This window comes from Phoxinus phoxinus, assembly GCF_949152265.1.
Source record: "Phoxinus phoxinus genome assembly, chromosome: 9".
Classification (NCBI taxonomy): Eukaryota; Metazoa; Chordata; class Actinopteri; order Cypriniformes; family Leuciscidae; genus Phoxinus; species Phoxinus phoxinus.
The window spans coordinates 11,345,381-11,357,528 of record NC_136884.1 but is presented as its reverse complement, the minus strand read 5'-3'; the positions used below and the strand labels follow the sequence as shown (position 1 = coordinate 11,357,528).

General features: G+C 39.6%; 1 protein-coding gene across 1 annotated transcript in view; it reads left to right on the top strand.

The window, feature by feature from the left end:
- Window positions 1–1,514: 1,514 nt before the first annotated feature.
- LOC307003996 (uncharacterized protein) overlaps window positions 1,515–12,148 on the top strand; it is a gene marked incomplete at its 5' end in the record, with an annotated part of 44,217 nt that continues 33,583 nt past the window's right edge. The window contains 3 exons of the mRNA XM_079622937.1: window positions 1,515–1,667; window positions 6,010–6,129; window positions 7,566–7,631. Coding sequence (XP_079479063.1) covers window positions 1,515–1,667; window positions 6,010–6,129; window positions 7,566–7,631 — 339 coding nt within the window. The remainder of the gene's footprint in view (window positions 1,668–6,009; window positions 6,130–7,565; window positions 7,632–12,148) is intronic.

The following is a 12,148-nucleotide window of genomic DNA, read 5'->3' as shown; positions in this document are numbered from 1 at the left end:
TTAGGACTAGAGTGAGTTAGTCCCACAGGGGGTTCGGGCGTCCTGCTGAGATGGGATAAGCCCAGAACCACCAGCTTTTGTCCCACAGCTTTTAAGCTAACAATACCTGGCAGAATGGCTATCTTATTCACTAAAGACATTGACTTAGGCTTTTATATGATTCTAGGATGCATATTTCAAAGTCTTGCATGCACATTCCAGGATTGGTTGAATTTAGGTTCAAAGCTTGATAACACTCACTGATTCATTTGCCTATTTCATACTTAGATTCGTTAGGTTATTTCTCTACAAATGAAGGGCAACAACTATATTACTCTGAGCCATTATAGCTAGACGCTGCTTTTCTCTCTTTACCATTTGTCTGACAAAGCATTTTTCTGCCAGTGTCTTAGCAACTGACTTTGTGGCATCTGGATCACGCTATATGGCTTGCAACAATCTTGTACCAATTTTTAAAACAGGATCACACTTTTTAAGAATCACACATCTGTCCTGATACCATGATGAAGAAATTTACATTTGAGAAAAAAAAGTACTCCAAATCAGTCATGTGGTCCAACAAAGCAACAACAAAAACATTATTAAGGAAATGTCTATTAAGGAAATATCTTTTAGCATGGTAATTATATTTATTTGTAAAAAATATATATACCTAGAATTAAGAAAAAATAAATTAGGATGTGTATTCATTGGGTGCATGATGTATTGAATATATGAAAATGAATATATTCATTTTACTAGTAACTTTTTTACGAGTAACTTTTTAAAAATGTATTTAATCTAGATTTTTTAAATACTTTTCCTTTTTTTTAATCATGGACATAACTTAGGTCATTGACATTTTCCTGGTGATTTTCTCTTTCTTGTAACCAACCAAAAACAGAAAAGTTTATATGTTTGCATACTGTTGACATTTCTAGTATGTCACCAGGGCAACAAGCTCACATTTGGTTAATATTTCCCCTGATTTTTTTGGCTCTAGCTAAAGAGTGAACGAGCATAAGACAACTTCAATCCTCTCACACTAATGAGATATGATTAAAACGGCAGATAGACAGCAGTCCCACTGACATACACGAGGGGAAACACACACTCGCACACATTCCCACTAATGAGCTTTGATTTGTGGTACTGATAGTGTGTGTGGTTTCCTTAAAACGACTCTGTAAATCCTCAGTAATGTAATTAAGCAAGATGGCAGATTTATGCATGCAGCAGGACAGAACCTGATCTTGCCTATTCTTTCCACACTCTGAAAAGCCCCATGCCCGCCGCTGCTGTCCACTGCTTTGGGCTTGTGAGTGTACAATTCTTAATTTTTCGAAAAAGATGACTCACCTGGCTGGTTTAGTATAATCATTAACAGAAGCAATAAGCTCTTGAACCTGTCATTCCAGAGAGCAAGACCAACATAGCTGCAGGACAACAGAAGCCAAGACACCTCATTCTGTCCAAATAAACGGCAAGAACTTGGAGCTTGAGTGTAAAAAAAGCTGCATTACAGAAAACCTAACATGTTGACAACCGAGGAAGTACCTAAACGGCACATTTACAACTGGAAACCCCAATCTGTCGGAGGCACTCAACCCTGTATCGGTCGCCCTGGGAGACGTGTCAACAGCAAGGCATGGCATCTTAGCTCCAGACCCCAGCTCTGGAGAAATACGGTGAGTCTCCATCACACCAGGGTTTTTCAAAATCCTTTAGCAAGGATAACATTAAGCTCGGCCTGTCAGTGGATCTCTGATCTCTGCTTTAGAAATGAAAAAAACACTTTGAGTCGACTCCCTATTGGGAGGATGAGGAAGCAGGGACAAGAGAGAAGACGACAGCAGGCCTGAAATCGGAGCATCTGCCCAGGTTGAATGTTAATGAATGTTAAGCAGGTTAGCTGCTGGGGTGTGGCTGTGCCAGAGGTCAGTGGCGGGCACGGCAAACCTCAGCTTTATGCCCCCCCGGAGAGCCTCAGAAATTGGGCAAGGTGCTAACTCCTGCTACTGCTATTGTAGCAGTACCACTAACCATATTGATCTCTGATGCTAGCAGATTAGGGTATAAAGAAGGCTCTGTCCTGACTGTGGGGGTCCGCTTCTGATTCTCTGGTCTCCTTTCGGGGTCACAGGATCTGTGGAGCCCCTCTGACCCCCCGAGTCAACACGTACACACACCATTGGATCTGCAAAGGTGGCGAGGATGGACACTATTAAGCCAGATTGGTTGGACGGTTACATTCATGGCTCATCATAGCTGACCCGGCGAGCGGCAGTGGGCCGTTGGTTTTGTGTATGTGTTTTACACCGGTCTCCTCCATGCTGGGGATCAAGGCCTGCTCCTTTTGTAGAGTATTAATAGGGTTGCAGTTTGGAGACCTCATTGTTTTGGGGGAAAAAGGATTTCCTCGTGTTTGTGGTGCCTTTGTGATTTGATTGATGTTCTGTGTTGTAAGATTGTGTGTGGATGATGTTAGAGTGTGTGTTTGTTGTGTATTAGCTTGGTAATTCTCTTGTGGTGGATGTCTGTGTAATGTGGTTTGTCAGAGATTGCTCTATAAGCTTAGACAGTGATCTGCTTATATCAACTCAATTGTGACTGAATACTTCGCCTTTCTAGGCTAAATGACTATCAGTCATCAATCGGGAATTTGTTGTTGCCGTTGCGTTGTTTAGAGTGATGCAGTCTTAAAAATATGAATCGAGCGATATAAAGTCTTCTGAATAGACACAATCCCTTTACATGATGAACAATGTAGAGACCGAAATCTCTCAGGTGTCATTAAAAAATATCTTCCTTTGTGTTTCGAAAAAACTTCTGTGACTAAAAGATGATGGAATTTTTATTTTTGGGTGAACCATCCCAAGGATTGTTAAAGAATCAATAGCAAAAGCTACGCAACAATTTCCTCCAGGGTAAAAATATAGATTTTCTCAATATCGATTCTTAAAATCCTTTTACTCTATTTTCAGTGACAGTGTGACAATGTGTTTGTACAGAGATTTCCATCCTGCTCATCACTGCCAATTCTCTGAACTGTGTTGTTTGCACACTGTTGTTAATTTTTTTAATTAATGTGCCCCTATTATGGTTTTTCAAATGTTGCCTTTCATGCAGTGTGTAATAGCTGTTTGTGAATGTAGACGTTCTGCAAAGTTTTAAGTCTTCGATAAATAAAGTTATTGTTTCCCAAAAGAAAGAATCGACTCTGAACCGCCTAAACGAGTTGTTTGTAATTCGAATCCCACTGCGTAACGGTTCTACGCCACTAGAAGATACATTAGCATAATGCCGGCGACGTATGTTGTACATTGTCTGCCCGTGAACAACTTGTCCCGTCTTCAAACACGTCATTTTACTGATTGATTTAAACACGTCATTTTACTGATACCGTTGCTATGGAAAGATTGGTCAGTATTTGGACCAACTTCCTCCTTAGAATCACAAGTATGTAAGTATGATTAATTATGGATGTATATGTTTTCTACCGGGTGTTCAAAATACGTAGTTTTGTGGTTTATATTGTGTAAGTTTCTGGCTAACTCACGTTATTACCGTCTTACTGAAATAGTTCTGCAAAGCAGCTGTGGGCCACTATTACCTAAACTTGTGTATTTTAGGAGTAAATAGGTACATAGTTGTCCCTTTCATGCTACTACCTAAGTGACAAGCTGTTGCACCCCTTTCAGACAAAATGACCAAAGCAGAGTGATCATCTATACCTGACTCATCGCTTCAAGGATCGCCCATAAACATTAATTAAATCTTATGTAAGACAGTTTGTATTAATTGGAAAATATGCAAGAAGTTTGCAGACAGATGCACAAGCCAATGAAGGAGAAGAAAGGACCACTTTGCTTATTAGTGCATCAAGTAATTTGATCTTCCTTCTTCCACCTACTTGTTATTGACAAGCTTCACATTTCCTGTGTCCCTGGACTAGTGGAGGAGCATTTCCTGTCTGGCCTCAGTCTGTGATGCAATGGTAAACAGCCTCCCTGACAGGAAAAGCCCAAAGGACAGGGGCTCTGCTGCGCCCCTGAGACACTGAGGCAATGGAAAGCCCATCTGCCTGGAATTGGCCTAATCTCATCTGGTGAATTGGACGATGGGATACAAAAAACACCAATCATGCCTGTCCAATTTCATTACAGATCTCAATGATGAGAAGTTCAGAGAGGAGATCAGAATGGTGTGGGCTGACTCCCTCTGTACAGACCTGCTTATGTTTGCTCGAGAGCTCTGATTGAAATAAGACCATCGCCCTGTGACCTCTAAGGCAGGGTGTTGGATTACGACATGAATATGACATCTAATCAAGGCTGTTGTTCACCCAAGCTGCCCTGATGTTTAAAAACAGTCTGTGGTGTTGTGACTTTTAATAAGTCTTAAGGCCCTTGCACACTGAGTCCGAAATTCGCGTCCGAAATTTTCGCATGTTAAAAAATAAATACAACCTCACGTTATGTCAATCACGCTTGCACAGTGCATCCAAAACTTTCGTCCGACATAAAAAAATTAGGATCGGGTTCAATTTTCTGAGTTTTTCGCATCCGTAGCAAGCATTTTGAATGGTGTTTTGACAATTCAGAGCCACCGAATCACGAATACGAAAAAGCGCATACGAAACTTTCGGACTCAGTGTGCAAGGGCCTTTACGCTCTCATTAAGTCTGCTGGTCTTGTCCGTCCCTTTGCCAATCTGTGAAGACTAAATATTACTGTTCTTATTCACAACAGCACAAGCACTATTTCCTTCTGGTTTCTATTGTCCTCTGTGTCTCCCAAATATCTGTGCTCTTCTAACTTTGGATCACCCATATGGGTCCAAGGTGTAATTAGGGAGAAGGCAGGTTATTGTGCTCTAATTCAGCTACGGGATTTGGTCATTGTGCATCGTCCAGCAGTCGATTAAGTGAAGAGCATAATTATCTATAAGAGACATTAATACTGTCTGCAGTAATGTTCAGAGGCAGGCAAAAGGGTCATTTCCAACTCTACGACACCGCTTTGATTCACAGTTTTGGTGGTTTTAATAAGTAATTCAAATGCTATAAAGACCAAAAATTTGTGTAAAAATGCATCAATCTGATAATAGAAATATGTTACAGAGGGCATCACAGATTACACATGCACTCTTGCAACAGCCACATATTTTTTTTCGTTATTCATAATTATGTGTATCCATTTGTTGTTTTGTAACAAATTGCTAAAGTATTATGTTTTCTTGAATAATTGTAGTAGTTTATCACATTAATTAATTACTTTAATTCTATGACATAATTCTCTGCATAACTTTAAGATGATCATTTCCCCCCTGTACATGACAGACTTTATTTATATTTTAATTATTGGTTTAGTAGATTTTCTGTCACATGAAATTCAAATCTGTAAATCTATTTAACAGCCTACTTAATATTTGTTTGTGTTGGTTTACTACATATTATTCTTTTTTTATCGGATAAGTAATAAATGTTTGATGATTTTTAAGACTGTGATTGTAAAGTCATAATGTTTTTTTATATTTTTATATTCTGCAGAATATTTGCATAATAGTACAAATTATATATTATATTATTATACTTATATTTAATTTTCGGTCACATTTTACGTCTTGAACCTATTTTTGTATATAATTATGAATCAGTCCAAAATGATTGGATCGAATAGTGAACTAATTTCAGATTTCACAACGCACCGTTTTCAAAGGGGGAAAAATCATGAATGAATCAAATTGTTGTTGGATAAATATTTGCATCTCTACTAATATTAATAATATGTATCCTAAAGCTTCAATGGAACTAGCCTTGTTATAAACTGTGGTTGTCAGGTGCGCAGGCCACAGGCTTTGAATGTGGCTGTTTCGTATAAAAAAGATCCTAAACAAAACTTTAAATCGGTCCCATCCTGAAGCTTTTAGAGAACAATGCCGCAACCTGTCAATAGTGATTTTCCTAATGCTCCTCAATGGACAGGTTCAAGCAGGCGTTCAATATTCTTCCTTTGGTCCCACCCACAGGTGGGCTGGTGGCTTCAGATTGCACAATTCCCTGCCCCAGTGTGCGACCACTGTGAAAGAGAGGAACAACCACCAGGCTGCCAGGCTGGAGCTGACTCAGAAGCTCTGGCATCTGCCACAGTAAGACTGATGACCTTAGAGGAGCGAGATACGTGACCTCAGTGAACAGGGACAGGGATAGACAGAGGGATGGTGATGGATGAGACTCTGCTGGAGCCCTGGGCCACAGGTCAGATAGATGAGAGTGTCCAAGAGTGAGTGAAAAGAAAAAGAGAGCTGAGCGATGGAGCTGAGACCCCCACAGGCTAGTTGTATCGCAGCTAAAGGCTAAGATAGCTGATGAGAGCTTGATGAACTCTTCAGAAAGGCTGGTGCAGTGGTGGGTATTCACCATTGAGATGCATCACAGCTCTCAGCCAAAGACAGAGGTTCAATTGACATTCTGAGAAGGAAGTCTATGAATCACTGTGTGTGCGTGTGTGTGTGTGTGTGTGTGTGTGTGTGTGTGTGTGTGTGTGCGTGTGTGTGCGCGTGCGTGTGCGCGCGTGTGTGTGTGTGTGTGTGTGTGTGTGTGTGTGTGTGTGTGTGTGTGTGTGTGTCTGTCAGTGTCTGTGCACAAACTCCGAGGAGATTAAGAAACATTGAAGATCATTCCGGCAAATGTGTCCTAACATCTTCATCTTTTTCTTCTTCTTTGTTTGTAATGCTTGCCTGTGTAAAACTGTCTGCCACAATGTTGTAGATGGTTGTCAGGGTGTTGCTAAGCAAGGTGTTTGGATGGGGTTTTAGCATGTTGCTACAGTACGCTGTCGCTAGGATGTTCTGGGTGTTTATTCCTTGCTGGCCCAAAAGAGCCAATGCATTTTTCTTTCATTTCATTGTCAGACAGGTGGAAATCAAAAGTCTGATCACCAAAACACAGGTTTTCAAACTTCCGCATGGGGATGCAAGAGGGTGTTAAAGGGTCCATGTAGAATTTGAGAAAATCTGAAAAAAGATTTACAGTATGTATTTTTAGACCCGACAAAGTTAAGCTGTCAACTTAAAATTATTATGTTTAACTGTTTAACAACAAATACATTTGTTTTATGGAGAATGCTTTCAGGTTCATATTTCAATAATTATTTAATTATTTATTTAACATCACATTATTCAAAAGTTTGGGCTCAGGAATAAAAAATACTAGTTTTATTCAACAAGAACACAATGAATTGATCAAAATTGACCTTCTTATTGTTATATAAGATTTCTAAATAAATGCTTTTCTTTTGAAGTTTTGGTCAAATAAAGTCTTAGACTTTCAAAAACTTTAAAGAATCTTACTGACCCCAAACTTTGGTAGTATATATATATATATATATATATATACTGTATAAAAGCCACAAGGCTTGATTTAGGATTTATGTCCATAGCACAAATGATGCAGGATGACTTATGCCCTAACATTCAGAACAACACCATAACCCAAAGTATAATTAATAACCATGTTTGTCTCAGCAAACATACCTAATTACTGTCAATATCAGTCCTATCTAAACCTGTTTTCTGTCCCCCAGGCACCATCGTATTACTTCTGCTTTGTGAGACAAGCCGTCCTGTGGAACAGAGGACAGCATCATACGGTGAGTACTTGTGTCTGAACACCAGTAGACACGAGACTGACACGAGTAATTACACTTCATCAGAGCACAATTCCAATTGATTTAGCATGCCGCACATTGACATAATCAAATAAGGCATGACTAATATTCAAATCTGACTCTTATAAACAAACACTATCGCTTGGAAACCCATATGCACTGATGGCCTGTGCCCATCCACCTCACTGTCTCCGTCTTTAAGAGGCCAGAGACTGTGAATGTGCCACAGGCAACAGAGAGGTTTCCATGGGGACAGCGAGTTGTGTGGGCTGGCTTCCTGTCTTGGCCTCTGGTTAAACAAACAAGAAAAAAAAGAGACAAAGATCCACCAGCCTCTTACTGACTAATTTACATCTTTAAATCATACCGGTACACACAATTAGCCAAAGCTCACAAGTATGAATAAACACTTATGCTTTGCTAAACACAAAAACGCACACCCACGCTGGCACACACACATTTTCTGCCCTCTGGATCACCTCGGTATATGCTATAAAACACTGGGCGCATCTCCGTATTCAAACCATCTGAACTTTACGGGGCCGTCCCAGTCCAAACATCTATTGAGAACAAGAGACGATTAACCCAGCCATTGGCTTCATACCTCACGGTCTCCATGGACATTGTCGCCACTGAGACGACATCACGAGTGCCGTCAGCGCCCTGAATACTGTACGCCCAAACGATGACACATGCACAGGTGGGCAAACACACTCATGGGCCCGCCTCGCTCCGCAGACAAACACTGCTGTTTACACTGTGATTTATGCTTTGGTTTGGGTTGCATTCTGTTCGGTATGACGTCCTTTTTTAATGGCGAGTGGAGCTAGACTTTCATTTTTGTGTTCATAAGAAAGAGGGTGGCCACAGGAAGGCAAGCGGCATTCAAACTATACAGGCATCCGTCCGGCGGGGAGACAATGGCATGTCTGTGTTAGCACTCAATAACAGGCTAAATGTTGAAAGTTGATTTGTGACTTTTTTATATTCAAATACTTTTACTATTTCAGCTTAATAAGCAGAAATAATGCCTTGTAGCATTTAAACATTTTTAGAAAAAATATTATAGAATTCTATAATATCAAGCATAACATGACATTTAGTATATTGGCTTAATCTGTATTGACCAGAATTATTATAGAGGTGCATCTCTAAATTGATGGCTTTGGAAAGAGAAGAAAAAAAAAAAAGTTAGAATAATGTTATGTGCAGTGCAGGGACTCGTGTTCAAATTCTGACCTAATAATATACACTAAACGTTTGGGTTTGGTAAGACTTTTAAAGAAGTCTCTTATGCTCACCAAAACTGTATTTATTAAAAAAAAACATATATATATACTGTATTTATTCCTGTGATGGGAAAGCTGAATTTTCAGCAGCATCACTCCAGTCTTCAGTGTCACATGATCCTTTAGAAATCATTCTAATATGATGATTTGCTGCTCAAGAAACATTTCTTACTATTATCAATATTGAAAACAGTTATTTTTAAATATTTTTGGGGAAACCGTGATACATTTTTACATCAGGATTCTTTAATGAATAGAAAGTTAAAAAGAACAGCATTTATTTGAAATAGAAATCTTTTATAACACTGTAAATGTCTTGACTGTCTCGTTCGATCCGTTTAATGCATCCCTGCTGCATAATCATTCAATTTTTTAAACTTCTGATAAAAAAAATAACAAAAAAAAAACAAAGCTAAATTGCGATTCACAATTGCAGTATTGTAACATAATTTTTATTTTACATGCAAATGCTATATGCGGAAGGTGCGACTTGATTGGACTCACTAGTCATATCCATATCCATATCCATATAGGCCTATATCCTTTATGAACATTCACGGTTGCTTGCTCTGTACTCTGCGGGATGGGGAAAGCAGTTTTGGACAGGGCAAAAAGTTTAAAAGAGAAGGTGAAGGGGTGAAGAGAAATAGAGGAGATTGAAAAAGTAGCCTCATTGTCTGCCGGGACAGAAAGTAGAAAGTTGCTCAGAATGCTAAGCTGCATCTGAGCCTGGCTTCTGACACGAGCGGCTAATCAGATTTGGTCCTCCCAATCCTAGAGACTCCACAATGCTTCCCACTGTCATCTCTTCCCCTCCTCTCCTCCGCTCCTCTCTTCCTCATCCCCCCGTCCCAGAGCAAAGCTAATTACGGCGCAGGCAGAAACACAAATCTGGTTGATTGAAAAAGTCACTCTTTTTCAGCAGGGTTTAACCTTGTTAGTGCTAAGCCTGGCTTTCTTAGACGTCAGGCCTTTTTGAGAGGAATCCTCTGTTCCCCTGCAGACAGAGGCACAGAGACACACTTCTGTTTGGCCCCCAATCGCCATGCCTCCCCCCGGCGGAGGGTTCACACAGAGGCAGTGCTATTAAGCGTGCGTGTGTGTGTGTACGTGTGTTTGTGAAGGGACTGAGGAGTGTATGCAGGCCTCTTCTCGGTGCGGGCCATCTGGGACTCTGGTTTACAGACTCCCTACATTCACGAGCGTGCGCTTGCCCATCTCCGTCAGAAGGCCGTCCGGCATGAACACACAAGGTTAATGACATTAGTACAGGCGGTTGTGCATGTGTGTGCCGCAGTGCGGGCCGCCTGACGCCAGGGGGTCATGTCATTTCCTGTAGGCATCTGAAGAGCCCACACACTGGGGCAGAGGGCCCTCAGGCACGACATGGGGCTACAAACACCATTACAAGGTCAAAGACACTCAGCGTTTAATATACAATGCCACTTTCAGAGGAGTCCAAACAGCTTCTGCAAATAAACGCTTCGCTTTCATGAACGTTGGCGTCGGAGCTGCACACTAACCTGACAGTCTGCTTTGGGGATGTTGAGGGATGTGTGCAAGTCTAATAAGGCCCAATTTAAATGACTAAAACTCACCTATACTATATTAGAGTGTGCCCAAGTCAAAAAAAGCCAAAAGTTCACTAGATATGCATGGCTTATCATTTGCCAGGCCAAATTCACACACAATTTGAACCTCATTTCAACAAACCGCACAGTTCGAGGTAGTACTACAGCGTGAGACGAGTTACATGCAAAAGTTTAATGCTTTGGGAAAACAATTGTAAGTATGGGTTCCATGATTAATCTGAATAAAAGGCTTAGCGTTATTATCAAATTATAACATTTTCAGCGTGAAGTTCATTTAGACGCGAACATCTCATGATCCGGTGTCTTAAGTGTCTCGGTTCACACTAAATCTTGCTTCAGACAAACTAATTTTTGCATCTGCTATGAATATGGGTTGCTTATAACATTTGGCAATGCAACATGTGCAAAAATAAAATTAGAATTTCTTATTTGGTTTCATATTTTTATTTTTAGTAATAATACAATACATTTATTTATTTATTATTAATAACTACAGCAAATATAACAACAAAAAGTATTATTATTATAGTTGTAAATACTTGTTTTTTTATTTTACAGTGAAATATTACAATAGTATTTCTTAATTTGCTTAATGTTTTATTTAGTAATAATAGAATACAATGCACTATTATCACCATTGTTATAGTCATATTAATCACAACATTTTTTAGAAGAAAAAAAATACAATTAGATTTGTGAAAAAACAGCATTTGTGCTGTTAGTGCAATTATGGGCTTTAAGTTATCCTAAACATAAAGGTTTCACTAACCTCAACAACATTTAAAAAAAAAAGTTAATGGCATGGATCTCTTTTTAGGCATTTAAAACTGATGTGTTGGGACAGGAGGACAGAAAGAGAGATCGAATGAATGAAAGAATGATTGAAGGGAGATAAAAGGTGAGGAATATCTGTTTGTATCAGAGGAGAGGCTTCATTAGTGTCAGAGAGAGAGTGTAAAATGGTTTTGGGTCACTGCTCTGAGCTCCAATAACGCAGGGAACAGGGAGCACATGTCCCCTTTGATAACATTGTCAGCTCAGACATAGAATGTTTACTCAGCAATTTACTGTCAGTCAATTCAAAAGGGATAAAGACATCAAGACGTGTGTGTATTTGTGCTTGCTAACATTGCCCTGTGGCACTGGACAGGTTCAAACTTGCTCTCTGACAGGTAATAAGCAGTGTGGCACCCATCTGGCTTCACAAAGCAAAGAGAAAATTCACACAAACACAGAGAACTGCCATAATTACCAAGATACTATTCAAATTCCTGTAAGAATTTACACGTTATGTGTTCGTTATGTTAAATAAAAACAGGAATGCAGCTATGTTTGCTAGCTGGTCAAAGGACAAGTTAGTTAACCCTTCTAAATATCAATAATGGCAAACTGCTGCTTCTTGCTTTCTTGTTTTTCCAAATTCAGTAACTTAATTGCGGGAAAGACCATGCTAGCCCTGCAGAAAGAATGCTTAAATGTATGTGAATATCATGAATGACTATCACAGGCAATATTGAATAATTGTTTCAATGAGTCAACACTAGGGGGCACTACAGAGAGGTACTTATTCAAAGCAAGGCTGAACCAATGCAGTAACTTTCCAAATGTTATTTGATAA